Source organism: Oncorhynchus mykiss, chromosome 1 (assembly GCF_013265735.2).
Source record: "Oncorhynchus mykiss isolate Arlee chromosome 1, USDA_OmykA_1.1, whole genome shotgun sequence".
NCBI lineage: Eukaryota > Metazoa > Chordata > Actinopteri > Salmoniformes > Salmonidae > Oncorhynchus > Oncorhynchus mykiss.
This window is the reverse complement of record NC_048565.1, coordinates 80,116,144-80,140,334: the sequence shown is the minus strand read 5'-3', so window position 1 is coordinate 80,140,334 and position 24,191 is coordinate 80,116,144. Positions and strand designations below refer to the sequence as shown.

The following is a 24,191-nucleotide window of genomic DNA, read 5'->3' as shown; positions in this document are numbered from 1 at the left end:
GTCATACAAAACAGTGTCATACAAAACAGCGTCATACAAAACAGTGTCATACAAAACAGCGTCATACAAAACCGTGTCATACAAAACCGTGTCATACAAAACAGCGTCATACAAAACAGTGTCATACAAAACAGCGTCATACAAAACAGTGTCATACAAAACAGCGTCATACAAAACCGTGTCATACAAAACAGCGTCATACAAAACAATGGCATACAAAACATTTAAGTGCAACGCATGCTTCCCTTTGTGCTGGGGTGTAACCTGACTCTCAGGTCATGATGAGGAGATGAAGGAAACACCCAGTTGTTTGGTTCCTCTGTGTGTAGGGTCAGAGGAAGATGATGATGTGGTGATATCTCTCGCTTTAACAGGGTCTATAGGGGAGTGTCTCAGGGGTTTCAACAACAGGAGATTGGTGGCAACTTAATTGGGGAGGACGAGCTTGTGGTAATGGCTGGAGCGCAAAAAGTGGAATGGTATCAAATACATGGTTTCTGGTTCCAGACATTATTATTAGCAGTCCTCCCCTCAGCAGCCTCCCGTGGCTTCAACACAGCCCCGATTATCAGACGGAGGCCGTTTGAAGCTTTAACAAACACAGCTACCATGTCATCCAGGGACAGCCAGGCTTTCTCTGTGGAGAAGAGAGGTGGACGTTGAATAAACATTAGGCATGGATTGTCATTTTAAGCTAGTACGTTTAGCCTACCGGTATTACTTAGGTGGGCAAAGAATCTAGAGCGCACAAGGACAGCATATAAAACTGAGAAGGTAAGGAAATATTGGGTTTCTGTACTTGTGAAACTGACACACCCAAGCCTGAAGTATAGAGAGTCTGAATCCAGAACCTTTTGTTTAGAGCTATTGATTAAGCAGAGGACACTGGGTATTGTGTGTTTCATCTGAGCATAATGCAGAATCAGGAAGCCCAAAGGCCAATTTACCACCTTGGTTAGAAAGATAAACATATTTCAGTCACATCTACTAGTCTAGTACTGTGAGAAGGCTTTCTCTTGACTGTAGTTATGATTCTCAACAATATACCACTGGCTGTAAGAATATGGAGCGGACGGCTGTTCCACTGAGCTGGAGGATCTTCTCAGCTCTTGGATGCACTCAAGTCTAGCATCTTAGTGGGAACTTTAGAGAACCCGACAATAGACTAAAGTATGCATATATCAGGTGCAAATATGAAAATTAAACTAGCCCAAAGCTAGTACTTTTCAGACAACGTTTCGATCCGAACCGGATCTTCGTCAGGTCTGTCCAGTTCTCCAAATTCTTAAATTCCATCCCTGACCAGGTGCAACACAAATATGTGCACCAACTATCAGGTGCTGTGGCAACACTTCTGGAAGTGTTGAAAATGGGTCCCAGGATGGTGCCCGTGGCTCTGTGGGAGATTGGTTTGGTAGAAGGCCTATGCTCTACCAAAGGAGGTGGATGGTGTTGTGATTGTTATCTCCCCAACTGGGGGAAAATGGCTTCTTCTGCACTTTTAGGAGATTCTCATATCTGCAGCTATAACTTGGGGCAGGAGAGTTGTTTCAGGACTTCAGATATTTTCTCCCATCTTTAAAAGGCCCAAAGAATCATCAGTGATGTCAGCAACATTTAGCTAGGAATAAAATTGCAATGGTATCACAATTATGTTGCAATTTTCAAATTCAAACATTATTTCTGTCGCAGGAGATATGACAGCTCGAGCAGCGGCAATCATTTCTGCGTACTTCTTTACTGCATAATGTGGAAACTGGAGAGCGAAGGATTTCTCTGTTGACACACAAAGACTGACCAATCGGTAGATGTATTCCTAAGTAGCAAGAACAGACTGTCCAATGACGGACGTGCTGGGTGGGTTCTCTCCACTCACCTTCTCTGGGCAGCTCTCTGGTACAGAACCGCGGAGGAGGGCGCTTTACAGAAGGACATTCAGGTTTCATTGATGCACGCTACGCCAGAGACATTTACAAAAAAGAACGAGAGGGAACTTTCGACGCACCACTAGTCCGTCTTCACGCTCTATCTCCAGATTAAGAAGGGTTCAATCGCTGTCCATCTGAAGAGCCATGTCACTTGTTGAAGAATACGAGGAAGGGGAGTATGGGAGAGCGCCGAAGCGACTGAAGACGGCAGAGGTGGAGGAGGGCGAGGAACTGGAGGAGGGAGAGGACTCAGACTCGGAGTCTGCAGGGCTGCTCGGAGATGTAGAGAATGTAGGAGCCGAGAAAAAAGCCCTGTGGACCACAACGAAATACGGACCTGCAAGACGGGTAGGTAGGGAAGCGCGGCCATCGAATATATATCTGAATCTGATCTGTTACAATGTTTCGTAACATTACTAGGATTGTTTGGCAATGGTGACACAGTGGTGACAGTGTTGCTACTGAAATATTAGCCTAGCCTATATATAGGCTATTCATTCATTGTGTTCGTCAGCGTTTGATAACCTGTCTGCCCTTTGCAGTCAAGAGGTCTATTGACAGGCTGTTTCACATGTAGGGTACCCTCACCAGGTAAACATCGTACAATGTATGGGCAGCCTATAGTTATTTTCTACTCTGACAAGGTGTAAATCGTGTTCAGACTAGATGCCCACGTGTTGAAGTTAAACGGGATTGTAATATGATCCAAATTACATGGATTATAACTGATTTATTGGACAATTGATGCATAACATCAAACTGCAGAAAAAGCAAGTGCTTTACAGAGGAGTTGAAACATACTGAACCCTCATTGACTACTGTAGTTTTAGGCCTACTATGATAGTGACATGTCACGAATATTGAATGACATTTGTGAAGTTAGTGATGTCACTTGGCCTAATATCACTGTTATTAGCAATTCATTTAGGAAATGTCCTCTACCCACTGCTTTTTGTAAAAGTACATATTGACATGATGACGTGATTTGCACTGCTTACATAGTCAGTAGACTGTGCTACACTGTCAGTATAGTCTAGTCTTTGGGGTTGCTTACTTTGGATAGGCTACAGATGCGAATGGGAACATCTTCACTTCTGTTGTCTAATGTCTGGAATGAAGTTATGTGAAGAACTGCTCATGCCCTGCAACAGACTTTACCATGATATGAGTAGTTTAGTATAATTAAAAGTAAATAGTCTACAAACGTATAATAAGTCTACAGAAACACGTTTAACCCTGCAGAAGAGAAGTGGACCCCGGCGTGTAAAAGAGGGAACTGAGTCTTTGGATTGTAAACCAGTCTACTGAGTTGTCCAGTGAAACTGAGAATCCTGATGTTTTAGATCTGATTTATCTCACTTCAACCTCCGCGGGGTGCAGAATACAGCCCAGCATGCCTTGCTTTGAGATCAACAACAAACAGCAATGTGGGAAGCGAAACCAGCTCCCTGCTCTGTGTCCGTATCTCTGCTACATTTTCTCCGCAGATTATCATAAACCGGTCCTGGCCTGGGGAGGCATTGAACGCATTATCTAGATTAGCTATGCAGTGTTTTGGTCTTTGCTACCTCAGGCAGTGCAGATCTTTAGTCCGTTGATCGGCTTTTCCCCTTATCACCATGGAAAAGCTACGAGTCTGCCACCGGCAAGACAGATTCAGCTGCCTGATGTCACAACCTGCGGTGGAGCACGCACCTTATCTGTGCTCTCTCCCAAATAATGTTTCTACATCAAATGGACGAGCAACAACAACATCCACAGTGGTCCACACATCCACCTGTAGCTAAGAACGTGAACAGTGAACACCTGACAATAGGCTAATGTGATTCCACATTTCAATTAGATGCTGTTTGCCAAATATGCTTCATAGGTAATGTTTTTATTTTTAGGCATATCAGATTCATCCCAATTCAACCTGGACTCAGAACATTTTGTATTATTCTATACGGAAATCTGAGACACTCCATTTAGTAAAATATGTTATGTTTCGTATGGTATGTATTAATTTGTGGATGTCCATCATCCATTTTGTATGATATGTTCCGAATTTGCAAAGTGTATGATCAAATCAAATCAAATGTATTTGTCACATACACATGGTTAGCAGATGTTAATGCGAGTGTAGCGAAATGCAATTCCAAAACTACTACCTTATACACACAAGTGTAAAGGGATAAAGAATATGTACATAAAGATATGAATGGGTGATGGTACAGAACGGCATAGGCAAGATGCAGTAGATGGTATCGAGTACAGTATATACATATGAGATGAGTAATGTAGGGTATGTAAACAAAGTGGCATAGTTTAAAGTGGCTAGTGATACATGTATTACATAAAGATGCAGTAGATGGTATCGAGTACAGTATATACATATGAGATGAGTAATGTAGGGTATGTAAACATTATATTAAGTAGCATTGTTTAAAGTGGCTAGTGATATATTTTACATCAATTTCCATCAATTTCCATTATTAAAGTGGCTGTAGTTGAGTCAGTGTGTTGGCAGCAGCCACTCAATGTTAGTGGTGGCTGTTTAACAGTCTGATGGCCTTGAGATAGAAGCTGTTTTTCAGTCTCTCGGTCCCTGCTTTGATGCACCTGTACTGACCTCGCCTTCTGGATGATAGCGGGGTGAACAGGCAGTGGCTCGGGTGGTTGTTGTCCTTGATGATCTTTATGGCCTTCCTGTGACATCGGGTGGTGTAGGTGTCCTGGAGGGCAGCTAGTTTGCCCCCGGTGATGCGTTGTGCAGACCTCACTACCCTCTGGAGAGCCTTACGGTTGTGGGTGGAGCAGTTGCCATACCAAGCGGTGATACAGCCCGACAGGATGCTCTCGATTGTGCATCTGCAGAAGTTTGTGAGTGCTTTTGGTGACAAGCCGAATTTCTTCAGCCTCCTGAGGTTGAAGAGGCGCTGCTGCGCTTTCTTCACGACGCTGTCTGTGTAGGTGGACCAATTCAGTTTGTCTGTGATGTGTTCGCCGAGGAACTTAAAACTTACTACCCTTTCCACTTCTGTCCCGTCGATGTGGATAGGGGGGTGCTCCCTCTGCTGTTTCCTGAAGTCCACAATCATCTCCTTTGTTTTGTTGACGTTGAGTGTGAGGTTATTTTCCTGACACCACACTCCGAGGGCCCTCACCTCCTCCCTGTAGGCCGTCTCATCGTTGTTGGTAAATATGCCTACCACTAGTGTCGTCTGCAAACTTGATGATTGAGTTGGAGGCGTGCATGGCCACACAGTCGTGGGTGAACAGGGAGTACAGGAGAGGGCTCAGAATGCACCCTAGTGGGGCCCCAGTGTTGAGGATCAGCGGGGTGGAGATGTTGTTACCTACACTCACCACCTGGGGGCGGCCCGTCAAGAAGTCCAGTACCCAGTTGCACAGGGTGGGGTCGAGACCCAGGGTCTTGAGCTTGATGACGAGTTTGGAGGGTACTATGGTGTTAAATGCTGAGCTGTAGTCGATGAACAGCACTCTCACATAGGTATTCCTCTTGTCCAGATGGGTTAGGGCAGTGTGCAGTGTGGTTGCGATTGCGTCATCTGTGGAACTATTTGGGCGGTAAAAAAATTGGAGTGGGTCTAGGGTGTCAGGTAGGGTGGAGGTGTTATGGTCCTTGACTAGTCTCTCAAAGCACTTCATGATGACGGAAGTGAGTGCTACAAGGCGGTAGTCATTTAGCTCAGTTACCTTAGCTTTCTTGGGAACAGGGACAATGGTGGCCCTCTTGAAGCATGTGGGAACAGCAGACTGGGATAAGGATTGTATTGAGTATGTCCGTAAACACACCAGCCACCTGGTCTGCGCATGCTCTGAGGATGCGGCTGGGGATGCTGTCTGGTCCTGCAGCCTTGCGAGGGTTAACACGTTTAAATGTTTTACTCACATCGGCTGCATTGAAGGAGAGTCCGCAGGTTTTGGTTCCGGGCCGTGTCAGTGGCACTGTATTGTCCTCAAAGCGGGCAAAAAAGTTATTTAGTCTGTCTGGGAGCAAGACATCCTGGTCCGCGACGGGGCTGGTTTTCTTTTTGTAATCTGTGATTGACTGTAGACCCTGCCACATACCTCTTGTGTCTGAGCCGTTGAATTGCGTGCGACTCTACTTTGACTCTATACTGGCGCTTATCCACAACTTGTGGCGTTAGCTAGGCTAGGGGTTAGAGTTAAGGGTAGGAGTTAGGTTAAAGGGTTATGGTTATGGTTAGGAGAAGGGTTAGCTAAAAAGTTAGGTTTAGGGTTAGCTTACATGCTAAATAGTTGCAAAGTAGCTAAAAAAGTAGTAAGTAGTTGCAAAGTTGCTAATTAGCTAAAATTCTAAAGTTGTCCTTGATGCAATTCGAACACACAACCTCTGGGTTGCTAGACATTCACGTTATTGGTTGTCCGGGATGAGATTCGAACGAGTAACCTTTGGGTTGCTAGATGTTTGCATTAAACGTGACATATCATACTAATTTGGGTCTCGGAGGATTTACATTTACTATTTTACGTCTAGTCTATGAGACCAGGCTGCCCAATTAGGTAGCATAAAGGCCTACCTGATATCTGAGTGCTGGATGCTGATGCTGAGTTTGTGCATGGTTAACACCTGGAATTTGACATGATGACAATTTATTTTTCTCCGTCCTGCCATGTGCTTTAATGGGATTGGTCCCACCATAAACAGTTATGTGGATATCTAAGAAATTGCATATTGATTTTAATTTTCTAATCTGGTATGCAGGCAGCAGATAGTGCTGGGACCTCTCCTCATTGCTGATGTGTTTCGTTGTGTGTGTGAGTGTGTTTGTATGTGCGTGTGCCTGCATGCGTGCGCATGTGTTTGTGAGAGCGACCTTGCAGGCAGCATGGACTGCAGACAGACCAGGTTTGTGTGTGTGTGAGTGGACTGGGTGCTGCTGTGTGATGCAGGGTGACAGGATAAAATGGACTGAGGCTGGGGGTGACCTCCTGAGAGGGCAGAGTGTCTTCTGAATCATCACTACTGGTAATATGACAGCTGGGACTGCTACTGAAAACCAGCCGTGGGCTGGAGAGAGAGAGATAAAGACATAGAGGGAGAGAGACAGAGAGTGATAAAGCGATAGAGAGAGACAGCGAGAGATAAAGAAAGAGAGAGAGAAAGGTTTTAGAGAGAGGGGGCTATAAAACATTTTTGTATACAGTAAGTCAATGGTTTCCCCATCGGCACAGTGACAGAGACAGACAAGTCCATGACGAAATGTCACACCTAAACGATTAGAAAAATACGTTTAAAAATGGTGTTTGAGCCTGTGGCATAGAATGTATTTATATATTAAACCGTCTTTGAAGACGATGGAAAAGAGACTCCTGACGAAGGGAGAGATTAAGCTACAAACAAACAGAAGGGGGGTTTAAAATAATTTCACTATTCAAATACTATCATGAATTTTTGTCGAAATACATATGTTGTTTTTTTTTACTTAAGTTTTAACATGAGCACTGCTGCACGAGGGATAGAGGCTGGCGCTCTATTGCTGCAGCTGCGGAGGGGCCAGCGTGTGATCGTATGGGAGCGAACAGAAGGAGGGGGAGAGAGAGATGCAGCCAAGGCAACTCGGCTACAGCCAAGACGAGCTAACTTGTAGCAACCACAATGTTATTTATCATCTCATATAACAGTGCCTGTCTTGTCTGGAGAAGCCTAGAGAAGCTAGCTAGCCAGCTATAGCTAGCTAGGCTAATTGAGGCCCATATGCTGCGCTTTCTCTCCAACCCCATTCAGATAAAACAACAGCCTACTGTTGGTTGATCATTGTATCCTACTCCTTCTAATTTCGCTAACCTTTAATTCACAAATTGTATTTATTCTTGCATTGCATTACTGACGCCACTCCACTTGCTACACATTGAGCCTCTTTGGCGCATCAATTGGCCAACATAAACAACAAGCTACATACGTGAAGGCTACCGGTCTTTTAATGGGGCACACGTCATAAAATCTGCACTGAAAAGTTTGTAGTTTTATTAAATTAATAATTTGAAATGTCATGGTATATCCTTGTATTTAAAATTGTCAAATTTATATTTCAATTTAATTTAGAAAAAATCTTATTCAGTGTTAAAATAAGGCCAATATTTTATTTGTCAGACAATTCGAATTCTAATACCCGTCAGATATTGGAATATTGGAATAACCGTGCACATCCCTAGTTGAGACATTCTGCACCCAGTAGAGAAGAGAGAAGACAAGCACAGCACCTCTTCAAGTTGTCTGAAAGTCTGTGGAAGAGACAACTAGACTGTTCCAAATCAAAACCCGATTTCTGAGATTAGCGAAAAACAATATTATTTCAAGACATCATTAAAGCACATTTGAATTTATGCAGTTGGATGTCTTGTTTGATTTCCACTGTAAGCACTGTTTTGATGACGGCTGAGCACGAGTGCATGGTTTTGTAGTGTGAATGTGGTTATGTGTGTATGGTTTGTTCAGTGGTGTAGTTTTGTGTATTTGTTTAGTTTGTGTGTAAAAGGTAAGTGACCTAATGACCTTGACTCAATAGCCTATTTACCAGTGTAAACATTGTAGCCTACCTCATGTGCCAGAATATATTAAACATTTTAAGTCATATCCAAGGCACAACAAAGGGTCAAAGGTTGAAAAAAACCCCATAAAGGTAAAGATATCAATTTCAAGTTGTTCTTTTTAAGCTGGGGTTATTTTGATAAAGGCGCTCCAAACTAGGTAATTCTAGCAGTGCTGACAGTGTGTGTTTGTGTGTGTGAAGCCTCCTGCTGCTTACAGACCACTCTGTAGAAAGCCTCCCATTACAACCTCCTCCCAGGGAATTTACTCAGTGACAGACTCCAGCTTTCTAGCTTCCATTCCTCCCTTCTTCCTCCCTCTCTCTCCTCTTCTCCCCCAACTGTTAGGTTAGAGAGAATGTGAGAGGGAACTTTGTTCTCATATGTCTCCAGCTTTCCTCCTTTAGGCTGTGAAATGACCTCCTGACTTCTCCTACAGCATCTCAAGTCTTCCACTGTTGCCAGAAGAACAGTGCAAATATGTGTTCGATTTCCCACTGGCTCTTTTGGAGATGTGCGAATTGAATTATTTTTCAAACTGAGAAAGAATTGAGTGTGTGTATAGTGTGTGTGTTGGTGACTGCGTGTGTTGTGTCTGTAATTTTATTTCACTAAGTGTGCTCACCATCTTTTATTAGCTGTGCTCTCCCACAAAGTAACCTGTTGATTTAAAAATATATATATATATATGTTTTTATTAGGATCCCCATCAGCTAACGTTGTAAAGTTAGCTAATCTTCCTGGGGTCTTCCATGAGTTTGATTTAAATGTTAATGTTGTTGAGACCCTGTTTGTTAGGAGGTGTTGAAGTGAACTGTGTATGTGCGGTCTGCCCTATGCCCTTAATGTAGAACTATACTGAACAGAAATATAAAAGCAGCATGTAAAGGGTTATTTCAACTGACGGATTTCCTTAAATGAACTGTGAGTCAGTAAAATTGTTGAAATTGTTGCATGCTGCATTTGTATTGTTCAGTATATGTTGTGTGTCGTAGGGAGGTGTGTGTGTGTGTGTGTGTGCATGCTGAGAAGGTGCGTGTGTGCATGTGTGTGTGCGAGTGCTATGATTCTAGTGTTCTATGCCTGTTACTCACATTTTGTTCATTCCATGTGATTGAGTTAACAGTCTAAAGGTATTTCTGCGCTTTAGAAGTCTGGGTCTTACGTAGAAGCTGTCTTTAGAGTACTAGGAACAATGCTCCTTGTTTTGGTCAATTATTGTGTTTTAGACCGTCACCATGTGATCACATGCTTCAGGGTTTGCAGCTGCTCACATCAGTCACGGCAATTGCAGCGAGTAGAAAAGAAGGATTGATAAAGGCACTGGCTGACATTGTGATTTTGTGTGATTATATGTGTATGTCCAGCATGTGTTCATAGTTTGTATATTTGTGTGTGTTTAATTAGTTTGTGTATTTGTGTGTTTAATTTGCTTGTGTATTTGTGTGTGTTTAATTTGATGTGTATTTGTGTGTGTTTAATTAGTTTGTGTATTTGTGTGTGTTTAATTTGCTTGTGTATTTGTGTGTGTTTAATTTGCTTGTGTATTTGTGTGTGTTTAATTAGTTTGTGTATTTGCATGTGTTCATAGTTTGTGTATTTGCGTGTGTTTGAATGAGTTTATGTATTTGTGTGTGTTTAATTAGTTTGTGTATGAAAGTATATCATTATAAGTTTCGCATCAACCTTCGACTCCACAATGACCCCTTATGCAGATTACTCTGTTCAATTCACAGATAACATGTATTTCTGGAGGTATCCTTCCTGGTCTTTCTTAATGGCGCAGACCAGCTGGATGGTGTGTTTACGGACATATTCAATCAATCCTTATCCCAGTTTGCTGTTCCCACATGCTTCAAGAGGGCCACCATTGTCCCTGTTCCCAAGAAAGCTAAGGTAACTGAGCTAAACGACTACCGCCCCGCCCCGCAGCACTCACTTCCGTCATCATGAAGTGCTTTGAGAGACTAGTCAAGGACCATATCACCTTCACCCTACCTGACACCCTAGACCCACTCCAATTTGCTTACCGCACAAATAGATCCACAGACGATGCAATCGCAACCACACTGCACACTGCCCTAACCCATCTGGACAAGAGGAATCGACTACAGCTCAGCATTTAACACCATAGTACCCTCCAAACTCGTCATCAAGCTCGAGACCCTGGGTCTCGACCCCACCCTGTGCAACTGGGTACTGGACTTCCTGACGGGCCGCCCCCAGGTGGTGAGGGTAGGTAACAACATCTCCACCTCGCTGATCCTCAACACTGGGGCCCCACAAGGGTGCGTTCTGAGCCCTCTCCTCTGTACTCCCTGTTCACCCATGACTGTGTGGCCATGCACGCCTCCAACTCAATCATCAAGTTTGCAGACGACACTAGTGGTAGGCATATTTACCAACAACGATGAGACGGCCTACAGGGAGGAGGTGAGGGCCCTCGGAGTGTGGTGTCAGGAAAATAACCTCACACTCAACGTCAACAAAACAAAGGAGATGATTGTGGACTTCAGGAAACAGCAGAGGGAGCACCCCCCTATCCACATCGACGGGACAGAAGTGGAAAGGGTAGTAAGTTTTAAGTTCCTCGGCGAACACATCACAGACAAACTGAATTGGTCCACCTACACAGACAGCGTCGTGAAGAAAGCGCAGCAGCGCCTCTTCAACCTCAGGAGGCTGAAGAAATTCGGCTTGTCACCAAAAGCACTCACAAACTTCTGCAGATGCACAATCGAGAGCATCCTGTCGGGCTGTATCACCGCTTGGTATGGCAACTGCTCCACCCACAACCGTAAGGCTCTCCAGAGGGTAGTGAGGTCTGCACAACGCATCACCGGGGGCAAACTAGCTGCCCTCCAGGACACCTACACCACCCGATGTCACAGGAAGGCCATAAAGATCATCAAGGACAACAACCACCCGAGCCACTGCCTGTTCACCCCGCTATCATCCAGAAGGCGAGGTCAGTACAGGTGCATCAAAGCAGGGACCGAGAGACTGAAAAACAGCTTCTATCTCAAGGCCATCAGACTGTTAAACAGCCACCACTAACATTGAGTGGCTGCTGCCAACACACTGACTCAACTACAGCCACTTTAATAATGGAAATTGATGGAAATTGATGTAAAATATATCACTAGCCACTTTAAACAATGCTACTTAATATAATGTTTACATACCCTACATTACTCATCTCATATGTATATACTGTACTCGATACCATCTACTGCATCTTTATGTAATACATGTATCACTAGCCACTTTAAACTATGCCACTTTGTTTACATACCCTACATTACTCATCTCATATGTATATACTGTACTCGATACCATCTACTGCATCTTGCCTATGCCGTTCTGTACCATCACCCATTCATATCTTTATGTACATATTCTTTATCCCTTTACACTTGTGTGTATAAGGTAGTAGTTTTGGAATTGCATTTCGCTACACTCGCATTAACATCTGCTAACCATGTGTATGTGACAAATACATTTGATTTGATTTGATCATACACTTTGCAAATTCGGAACATATCATACAAAATGGATGATGGACATCCACAAATGAATACATACCATACGAAACATAACATATTATACTAAATGGAGTGTCTCAGATTTCCGTATAGAATAATACTAAATGTTCTGAGTCCAGGTTGAATTGGGATGAATCTGATATGCCTAAAAATAAAAACATTACCTATGAAGCATATTTGGCAAACAGCATCTAATTTAAATGTCGAATCACATTAGACAAATACATTTGATTTGATTTGATTTGAAGTTTACCTATCATGCTGCCTGGTCTGTTCATTGTGTTTATGATGTGGAGTCCTCTGTCTGTGTCTATGTGTCTGTGTGTCTAGGCTTTTCTCTCTACTCCCTCCTCACTGCTGGAGAAAGTAAACTTGCTTGATGTACACTCAAGTGACAAGTCTCCATTCCCCTCGTAAGATCGGAATACAGAGCAACATATAGGGAGTGTTGTTCCTCAGAGTGATGGCCGCTAATAAAAAGAGGAGGATCCCATCAGCTTTCTATAGGCTAGGGCTACTATATTTATTTCTTAACGTTCCTAATGTTAAGCACATTGCTTCTCTTTACGACAGGAGTATAGCCTATACCTGGCTGGTATGAAAATGACCATGGGGAAAAGCCTCCTCCATTCACTATTTAAGTGCATACATTACGTGTTTTTTCTGCTGCCCCTGTTTCGATACAGGTGCATGATAATTGGTCCATTCTAAATCAAAACAAATGTCACACATATATTATTTAGTATATGTAAAGACAAGATTAAATCAAGAATAGTCTGATGGGTGACAATATTAGCCTATCCCTTGTGAATTATATATTATCACTTGTAAATGATGCCCAGCATAAGAAACAAAGCATTTTTTTGCGACTTGTTTGAATCATAGTCACACACCTCATGTAGCCTAGCCCTCATGTAGCCCTCATGTAGCCTAGCCCTCATGTAGCCCTCATGTAGCCTAGCCCTCATGTAGCCTAGCCCTCATGTAGCCCTCATATAGTCTAGCCCTCATGTAGCCTAGCCCTCATGTAGCCTTCATGTAGCCTAGCCCTCATGTAGCCCTCATGTAGCCTAGCCCTCATGTAGCCCTCATGTAGTCTAGCCCTCATGTAGCCCTCATGTAGTCTAGCCCTCATGTAGCCCTCATGTAGTCTAGCCCTCATGTAGCCCTGATGTAGCCTAGCCCTCATATAGCCCTCATGTAGTCTAGCCCTCATGTAGCCCTCATGTAGCCTAGCACTCATGTAGCCCTCATGTAGCCTAGCCCTCATGTAGCCTAGCCCATATGTTTTAATAAGGTCTTTATCACAAACATCTTAAAATTAAGCACATGAATCCACACTACAAGGGGTGTAGAGCCTAACTGGCAGACATAAACAGTACATGAGATTCAAGTTTGGGGAAGATAATTTTCACCATAAAAATGCAGCTTTATAATAAAAGCATTACATGCATAATTTCGTTTGAGGTCACTTTCGATATTGGTGTTTCTGCTAATGGAACATTTGCGCTTATAGCCTACTACCATGTGTGCATTGCTGCGCTTGTAATGTGAAGAAATAGCCTAATAGTTTATTAACATTTTAAACTAACTGTTCTGATCTTTTCCATCATTCACATTGCATTTTTTTTAAATCTTAGTGGTTGTATTAATTTGGGATCTATCGCATTCCACAACTGTCCCGACTATGTTGGAATATTTATTTCTTGCACAGAATAGAATAGGTCGGGCCTCCCGAGTGGTGCAGTGGTCTATCTGTGCCACTGGAGATCCTGGTACGAGTCCAGGCTCTGTCGCAGCCGGCCGCGACCGGGATACCCATGGGGCGGTGCACAATTGGCCCAACATCGTCCAGTTTAGGGGAGGGTTTGGCCGGCAGGGAGTTCCTTGTCCCATCGCGCTCTAGCGACTCCTGTGGCGGGCCGGGCGCATGCACGCTGACACAGTCGCCAGCAGGTGTACGGTGTTTCCTCTGTCACATGGTGTGGCTGGCTTCCGGGTTAAGCGGGTATTGTGTCAAGAAGCAGTGCGGTTTGGTTGGGTCGGGTTTCAGAGGACGCACGAGGTTCGACCTTCACCTCTCCCGAGTCTGTACGGGAGTTGCTGTGATGAGGCAAGACTGTAACTACCAATTGGATACCACGAAATTGGGGAGATTTAAAAAATATTAGAATATGTCGGCTTTTGTACTATGAGGGATAGTAGATTGACATAGGCTAGTGCTTTTGCTGTTCATTAGGCCTCCTCATCTTGTTGGCTGACGAAAATTAAATGTGGACAGTTCTTCCAATATCTTCAATATGCACCTCGGAATTGGATAAGGACACGCGCAGTTGCGTCCCCGATGTGTCGGTCTTCACTTGTAGCCTCTGAGAAAGACCCAATTACTTAATGGAGAGCCTCGGATTGGCCAGCACTCTCGGGGAGAAGGGCACAATGCAGCACTCCGGCCCGCAAAAGGGTGCATTACGGCCACAAAGTGACGGCGTGGTGAAATTTGAGGCATTATCAAGTGATTGTCAAATTGTGAATGAGAGACTATTGGAGTGTGAACAGCCTGCTCAAAAAACAAAGCAGAGCTCATGCCTTTCAAGCTACTTTTTTCAAATCATCATTAGAGTCTCATCATGCAGCCTTACAATGTATTAAAAATCTAAACATATAGTCCACCGTTTGTAGAACAACTAAAGTTACATTAATAACTCTAAATTAAGGAGTACCTATTTCTTTGTTAACCGCTCAACACAGAATAGCCGCATGTGCGCGCTCCCTGAACTAATTGAGAAAATATTTATATTTTATTCAGCTTTGTTCAATTGTATTCTTCATACTATAAAATAATATAAAATAATGCTACAGAATTATAAGCAAATCTTGTCTGCTAAATGAACTAGTGTAGCCCACAGCCATATGGCATAGCCATATCAGAGCCTAACATGAGGACAACTCACAGTATGCTATTCTGTTCTTCTGAAATAGACAACAGTTTCTTCATATCATGTTTCTTTAGACCTGTCTAAAATAAATAATGGATTTATTGTGAAGGTGTAGGCTATATTACATGGATTTATTCGACTGTGTGGAAGCCAGGAGATGCTAAATCTGTTTATGTTAATCAATGGTCAATTACCGTGAGACCATTTGCTTGACAATCAACGGCTGACAAAATTGTGTGACCGCGACAGCCCTAGTCTGACTGAACATGGTGAAATGCAGGTGTCAAATGGAAGTCCTGTGTTTGCCCCCAGTGCTGTGGAGCTAAACGTGTGTGTGCAACTGTGCTTGTGTCCTTGCGTGTGCAAGTGTGTGTATGTCTGTTCATCACAGCTGCCCTCTCAGCGTTTCCCAGCAGAATGAGTGTGATAATACACCTTAGTGAGGCATCCTGAAAGCACCAGGAAAAAAGCATAAAAATAAATGCCTGTGTTCAGATACCGGCAGAACTCTTCTCAGACAAAACAGCACAACACTGGTAATTGGCTTCTATAGTAAACAATAGGCCCGAATTCAGCTGAAATTCATAAATGCCAAACATTGCCTGATGCATACTCAGAATAAATGCTTGTGAAAGGGCCAGTGAGAGGCCTGTTATTGTCCCAGACTTGATGAGACTTGATTGCTAATCTACTCAGACAGCGACACAGGTGTCAGAGCAGGGTTGGGCTGAAACATTACCCTTTAAAATGTTCGGTTGATTGAGTGGTTAGTGTTTTTGGCATAATTTAAGTCAGAATGACAAATTACTTCAAAATCCATTTTGTTCAAATCATTAGCACAGGTTCTATCTTTCATTTGAAGGTGTTATTCATATAAAATAGTTGAGGCTGGTCTAAATGATGATCATTATTCAGGCAGTATTTCTGTCGTGGATTTTTTACATTTTAAAATTTTTATTTCACCTTTGTTTAACCAGGTAGGCAAATTGAGAATAAATTCTCATTTACAATTGCGACCTGGATTAAGTGTGTTAATCCAAGTGCTGTAAGGCTGATCATATGAAAGAGAGGAATCTGTATGATTAATGAGGGTCATGTGAAATGGAATGGTAGACTAACATTGTCACATAGCAACAATCCCTGTAGAATTCTCAAATGTTGTTTTTATGGATGGAGCTCTGTGGGAAACTGATGTTTATCGTCAATGTGAAGTCCTTATATCTTTCAGGGATGCAGTCTGTTATAGAATGAAATGGTCTCATTTCAACTGAAGCCTGGTGGAACTCTGAGGTGGAATTGTAGAGGGATGATGTGCTGTAGTACACTGAATAGTATGTCTCTTTGAGAATATGTCTCAGTGAGGAATGAAGGGGCTGTCACTAGCAAGGTTGTTTTTTTACACATATCTGTCCTGTGGATGATATAATATTCCTCCCAGACGTCTAGGGGAGAGGGGGTGGGGGAAGGGGGTTGGGCTCCTGGGAAGCAAAGCCTCAACAGTTGATGTTCGCCACTCAAACACATACAAGAGGGACACACACAAACGCAATCATGTTTCAACCATTCGCACACTCTCAAACACACATACACCAGAGTATGTGAGATGAGTTGAGCGGTCGTAAATCCTGCTCATCGTTCTGTTTGAACCACTCCGCTAAAAACCTGCTCCTCGCTCAAAGAAATAAAAAACAGCCGCTCCGAATTCAGTCCATTCATTAAAATCGCAATTTAACCAAAACCCATCTATTATTGCGACTACCTGGACCTAACGTTTGGTTTTGAAGTTTTAAAACCAAACCGTACAATTTTAATGAAAAGTACTTTAATAAACAACAGGAAAAGGTGACTAAGAAGCATTTATAATTTCAACTAGGCTACATGTCGTATTAAACTAACTGTAAATAGGTCAGGAGCCAGACAGGGAGCCTAAGAAGGAACGAAAATGAATGATTTATTATTATTATTAATTATTATTTCAAGGCTATAGCTGACAAACAAACACATTGTGAAGCATTTGCAAGTGCGACACACTAGGCTGGCAGAGACATTAAGCGCTCAGCATTTAAACAACATTTTGTTGTATCATCGCGTATAAACTACACATATAGGTTGTGATTTACTTAGAATTAAATACAAATGAAATAAAAAAAGCCTTATTATGCTCCACCTACAGGGCCTTTGAATTCATTCTTAGAAACATGAGTTTGGCCGGAGTCTGTGGTTTCAGGCCCATGTGATGGTGCCTGGAGAGCAGGCCAGCAGCAGAGAATACCCTCAGCGCTTCAGGGCCACTGCGGATGCCGAACACCCTTTGGGACGCTCTTGCCAGGCTGGGCAGGGATGTGTAGTCGTTTTATTATATTTCTATAGCTAGGCCTAAAGGATTTGAGGTAAAATGACCCTATCAAAACAGAAAGCTACTTGAAAGATGTAAAATGCCAGGCCTATTGGGCAAAAATCAATGTTGGCCTATTGAATAGATAATATAATGAATTTTTTTTTGTTTGTTTATAAATACTTTGCTACAATGACACACTTAGCTAGCTACCGACCTCCTTCCTTTCTGTTAGCATGAACACATACTAAGTACCCCATCATGCTTTCGGGATACCTGTCTTTTCAGATTCCACAATCATTCTTTACTCCCTCTCTTGCTCTTGGTCCTCATCTTTGTAAATCACCTTGATTTTTCACCTGTGTGTTTTATAAGTTTCTTTATGAAAATATTTAGCCTACTAGATGACAGTAGCTAACGCAAGAGTCTATAGCAGCACACAAGTAGACTACAAATGCATGCTGGGCCGGTCGTGTCCTGAGGTCGTGAAGTGACTGCTACTGGAGAGAAATTGGAGCTGAGAAGGCCGACGCTCCAGCCTTTGGGAAACTCGCGCTCCGCTCTACTCCTCGTTCCGCTCCACTCCAGCTCCGCTCCTCGCTCCAGCTCCACTCCAACTATGCTCCACTCCTCGCTCCGCTCTACTCCTCGCTCCGCTCTACTCCTTGCTCTGCTCCATCTCCACTCTGCTCCTCCAGCTCCTCTCCACTCCTCGCTCCGCTCTACTCCTTGCTCCGCTCCATCTCCGCTCTGCTCCTCCAGCTCCTCTCCACTCCTTGCTCCGCTCTACTCCTTGCTCCGCTCCATCTCCGCTCTGCTCCTCCAGCTCCTCTCCACTCCTCGCTCCGCTCCCTCCCCGCTCCGCTCTGCTCCTCCAGCTCCTCTCCACTCCTTGCTCCGCTCTGCTCCTCCAGCTCCTCTCCACTCCTCCCTTCGCTCTACTCCTCGCTCCACTCCGCTCACACAAACACACACATATACAAACAGGTTCAAGCCCCTAGGAAGCAAACCCTGGAAAGCTGATGTTGAGCACAAATTGAGAACAAATTCTGTCTTACTCACACGCTTGTATGGCCACACACTCTCCCAGGGGACGTGGCCTGGAAAGCTGATGTTCACAGTCCAAGGAACATCACTCCTTACTCTCAACATGTTAACAGACTCCCCCAGTACATGTTCAGAATGCCTCTACTGCCTCCCAACACAGTTACACACTCTCTCCTCCTAAAAATGCTGTAATATAATATTATAAAAATACTGTACTACTTTATATGTTTGGGTGGTATCCAGATTTTCATATCGTCATACCGGCCTTCTTTCATACTGGTATTACTGGCTTAGTACACAAGGGAGCGCCAAAAATGCAAAAAAGCCTATTGAGCGTCTATTACCAGAATGCTAACAGTATTATAACAAGTAATAGCGTATTTCCGTGACGGCTGTTAGCTAAATGTGCTAATTAGCGCGAATGAAAATAAACGAATTGCAAAGACAGGCAATCCAGCTCATAAAGTTATACATATATAGGTAGGAGCTACCGAATGTAATTTTTGGTGACATTTACAGGTGAATGTGAATGATAAAAATGTGTTAATTTGCACAATGTCTATGCATGCTTGTCTGAAGGAAGAACAGTACTGGCTCTGGAGCAGCATGTGTAGGCTACACGCTGTGACTGTCTGGAGTCGCTAGGGCAACAGGCCTGCCTGTCTGCTCAGAGAAGAGGGGGGAGGAGTAAATTAATAACTCATCCAAAGGGCTTTGACTCAAACACAACAGAAAGCTAACACAATATGATGCCACCTTATTTATTCAGCCACTTATTAGATAACTAACAAGTTAAATTTAGGGATTGGGTTAAAGCAGAATTATACATTTTTCACGCAGGAAGAAAATATATAGCAGATTAGAAACATCTTGCTGTGTTTTCTAAACGCAGATTTAAAATGCTTGTTATTGTAATTTCTACTCGGCATCAGACTCATTTTGTGCTTCAGTTGCCCTTCTCCACTGGATGAGAATTCACAAACGGGCATTCTATCAGCAGACAGCGCTTTGACTGATGTGGAGCTACTTTTCTCCATCATTCTATCAGCAGACAGCGCTTTGACTGATGTGTAGCTACTTTTCTCCATCATTCTATCAGCAGACAGCGCTTTGACTGATGTGTAGCTGCTTTTCTCCATCATTCTATCAGCAGACAGCGCTTTGACTGATGTGTAGCTACTTTTCTCCATCATTCTATCAGCAGACAGCGCTTTGACTGATGTGGAGCTACTTTTCTCCATCATTCTATCAGCAGACAGCGCTTTGACTGATGTGGAGCTACTTTTCTCCATCATTCTATCAGCAGACAGCGCTTTGACTGATGTGGAGCTACTTTTCTCCATCATTCTATCAGCAGACAGCGCTTTGACTGATGTGGAGCTACTTTTCTCCATCATTCTATCAGCAGACAGCGCTTTGACTGATGTGTAGCTACTTTTCTCCATCATTCTATCAGCAGACAGCGCTTTGACTGATGTGTAGCTACTTTTCTCCATCATTCTATCAGCAGACAGCGCTTTGACTGATGTGTAGCTACTTTTCTCCATCATTCTATCAGCAGACAGCGCTTTGACTGATGTGGAGCTACTTTTCTCCATCATTCTATCAGCAGACAGCGCTTTGACTGATGTGGAGCTACTTTTCTCCATCATTCTATCAGCAGACAGCGCTTTGACTGATGTGTAGCTACTTTTCTCCATCATTCTATCAGCAGACAGCGCTTTGACTGATGTGGAGCTACTTTTCTCCATCATTCTATCAGCAGACAGCGCTTTGACTGATGTGGAGCTACTTTTCTCCATCATTCTATCAGCAGACAGCGCTTTGACTGATGTGGAGCTACTTTTCTCCATCATTCTATCAGCAGACAGCGCTTTGACTGATGTGGAGCTACTTTTCTCCATCATTCTATCAGCAGACAGCGCTTTGACTGATGTGTAGCTACTTTTCTCCATCATTCTATCAGCAGACAGCGCTTTGACTGATGTGTAGCTACTTTTCTCCATCATTCTATCAGCAGACAGCGCTTTGACTGATGTGTAGCTACTTTTCTCCATCATTCTATCAGCAGACAGCGCTTTGACTGATGTGGAGCTACTCTTCTCCATCATTCTATCAGCAGACAGCGCTTTGACTGATGTGTAGCTACTTTTCTCCATCATTCTATCAGCAGACAGCGCTTTGACTGATGTGGAGCTACTCTTCTCCATCATTCTATCAGCAGACAGCGCTTTGACTGATGTGGAGCTACTTTTCTCCATCATTCTATCAGCAGACAGCGCTTTGACTGATGTGGAGCTACTTTTCTCCATCATTCTATCAGCAGACAGCGCTTTGACTGATGTGTAGCTACTTTTCTCCATCATTCTATCAGCAGACAGCGCTTTGACTGATGTGTAGCTACTTTTCTCCATCATTCTATCAGCAGACAGCGCTTTGACTGATGTGGAGCTACTTTTCTCCATCATTCTATCAGCAGACAGCGCTTTGACTGATGTGTAGCTACTTTTCTCCATCATTCTATCAGCAGACAGCGCTTTGACTGATGTGTAGCTACTTTTCTCCATCATTCTATCAGCAGACAGCGCTTTGACTGATGTGGAGCTACTTTTCTCCATCATTCTATCAGCAGACAGCGCTTTGACTGATGTGGAGCTACTCTTCTCCATCATTCTATCAGCAGACAGCGCTTTGACTGATGTGTAGCTACTTTTCTCCATCATTCTATCAGCAGACAGCGCTTTGACTGATGTGGAGCTACTTTTCTCCATCATTCTATCAGCAGACAGCGCTTTGACTGATGTGGAGCTACTTTTCTCCATCATTCTATCAGCAGACAGCGCTTTGACTGATGTGTAGCTGCTTTTCTCCATCATTCTATCAGCAGACAGCGCTTTGACTGATGTGTAGCTGCTTTTCTCCATCATTCTATCAGCAGACAGCGCTTTGACTGATGTGTAGCTGCTTTTCTCCATCATTCTATCAGCAGACAGCGCTTTGACTGATGTGTAGCTACTTTTCTCCATCATTCTATCAGCAGACAGCGCTTTGACTGATGTGTAGCTACTTTTCTCCATCATTCTATCAGCAGACAGCGCTTTGACTGATGTGTAGCTACTTTTCTCCATCATTCTATCAGCAGACAGCGCTTTGACTGATGTGTAGCTACTTTTCTCCATCATTCTATCAGCAGACAGCGCTTTGACTGATGTGGAGCTACTTTTCTCCATCATTCTATCAGCAGACAGCGCTTTGACTGATGTGTAGCTACTTTTCTCCATCATTCTATCAGCAGACAGCGCTTTGACTGATGTGTAGCTACTTTTCTCCATCATTCTATCAGCAGACAGCGCTTTGACTGATGTGTAGCTACTTTTCTCCATCATTCTATCAGCAGACAGCGCTTTGACTGATGTGTAGCTACTTTTCTCCATCATTCTATCAGCAGACAGCGCTTTGACTGATGTGGAGCTACTTTTCTCCATCATTCTATCAGCAGACAGCGCTTTGACTGATGTGTAGCTACTTTTCTCCATCATTCTATCAGCAGACAGCGCTTTGACTGATGTGTAGCTACTTTTCTCCATCATTCTATCAGCAGACAGCGCTTTGACTGATGTGTAGCTACTTTTCTCCATCATTCTATCAGCAGACAGCGCTTTGACTGATGTGTAGCTACTTTTCTCCATCATTCTATCAGCAGACAGCGCTTTGACTGATGTGGAGCTACTTTTCTCCATCATTCTATCAGCAGACAGCGCTTTGACTGATGTGGAGCTACTTTTCTCCATCATTCTATCAGCAGACAGCGCTTTGACTTATGTGGAGCTACTTTTCTCCAGTACTTTTCTTGGTGTAGCCAGACTACTTTTCTCCAGTACTTTTCTTGGTGTAGCCAGACTACTTTTCTCCAGTACTTTTCTTGGTGTAGCCAGACTACTTTTCTCCAGTACTTTTCTTGGTGTAGCCAGACTACTTTTCTCCAGTACTTTTCTTGGTGTAGCCAGACTACTTTTCTCCAGTACTTTTCTTGGTGTAGCCAGACTACTTTTCTCCAGTACTTTTCTTGGTGTAGCCAGACTACTTTTCTCCAGTACTTTTCTTGGTGTAGCAAGACTACTTTTCTCCAGTACTTTTCTTGGTGTAGCCAGACTACTTTTCTCCAGTACTTTTCTTGGTGTAGCCAGACTACTTTTCTCCAGTACTTTTCTTGGTGTAGCCAGACTACTTTTCTCCAGTACTTTTCTTGGTGTAGCCAGCCTACTTTTCTCCAGTACTTTTCTTGGTGTAGCCAGACTACTTTTCTCCAGGTCTTTTCTTGGTGTAGCCAGGCTACTTTTCTCCAGTACTTTTCTTGGTGTAGCCAGACTACTTTTCTCCAGTACTTTTTTTGGTGTAGCCAGACTACTTTTCTCCAGTACTTTTTTTGGTGTAGCCAGACTACTTTTCTCCAGTACTTTTTTTGGTGTAGCCAGACTACTTTTCTCCAGTACTTTTCTTGGTGTAGCCAGACTACTTTTCTCCATTACTTTTTTTGGTGTAGCCAGACTACTTTTCTCAGGTAAAATGCTAGATTAACATTAAGCAAAACATTAGGAAATGTAGCTGGCTACATTCTTTCTATGATAAACAGTAGAAATATGATGGACATATATCGTTTTTGATTTTTTTTAAATACCTTGCTTTTTCAAGTAATTTACTTGTGTCTGCCAGCCAATTAGTGTTGCACTTCTGTTGTCATCTGATGAAAATTAAAGTATTTTCTGCCTAATGTGTTTCATTAATGTATTTTATGTGAAGGAAAACTATAGGAGAAAAAAAAACGTAACTTTCATTATAAAACGTGACCCCTAACACACAGCTGGACCTGCTCCCGCTTTCTCCCGTTATGCTATTTACAAACAAACACGTGACTGGCTCAACTGTTCTGGGGAACTAAGCTTGTAAAATAATGTGACAGGTGAAACGAAGAACGCAATCTGCTTTATCTCCTAACATATTGCACAATTTGACTGCAGGTATTTACTTAGAAATTAGCTACAAATATACAAATGTATTGAACAACTTCAAAGAAATGGTTTCAAGTTATTCATAGTATTGACAAACCCTCCCGTGGCTATTTCCAAATACCCCGGTATACGGTATATACCAGTGGAGGCTGCTGAGAGGAAGACGGCTCATAATAATGGCAGGAACGGAGTGAATGGAATGGCATGAAACCATGTGTTTGAAGTACCACGAAGTACCACAAAAATTAATCTGATCTGCTGTTTGTATTCCCAGAACAGCATAATGTTTAGTTGGTCTATCTACAGGTTGTAGAGAGTCTAGCCTGAGGAGACCATGCAGACCATCAAATTCACCCATTGAAAGTTTGATGTAAGATCAAATCAAATGTTGTCACATGCACCGAATACAACAGGTACCGTGAAATACTTACCTACAAGCCCTTAACCAACAATGCAGAGTTTTATTTGCTATTTTATTTTATTGAAAATACAATAAACACATTTAATAGAAAGTAACACACTAAAATATGTTAAAAAAAATAGCCTACCTAAGGCCAACAAATAAAAACATTGCTGCCTGCAGGTAGAAAATAAATATCCTATAAATCACATTGGCTATGCGTGACCTGTCTGCAATGAACTTCAAACATTGTGTCAACTATCAACTGGGTCCGACCCAATGCTTGCACTATCAAACTTGCAACACTGTTGGACAGTATTCTGGGCCCCCAGAGTTTCCCACACCAGTGAGCTCCGGACAGACACTGCTAAGCTTTGTGCAAGGGATAAGTAGTAATCAGGTAGGTATAACGGAGACACTGAGAGTCAAGGAG

The 24,191-nt window shown here is 43.0% G+C and overlaps 1 protein-coding gene across 2 annotated transcripts in view; it reads left to right on the top strand.

The window, feature by feature from the left end:
* The first annotated feature begins 1,882 nt into the window (after positions 1-1,882).
* LOC110530258 (heterogeneous nuclear ribonucleoprotein L-like) overlaps positions 1,883-24,191 on the top strand; it is a 65,883-nt gene continuing 43,574 nt past the window's right edge. For both annotated transcript variants that reach the window (XM_036986453.1, XM_036986443.1), the window contains exon 1: positions 1,883-2,276. In XM_036986453.1, the coding sequence (XP_036842348.1) occupies positions 2,073-2,276 (204 nt within the window). In that variant the 5' untranslated portion in view covers positions 1,883-2,072. The remainder of the gene's footprint in view (positions 2,277-24,191) is intronic.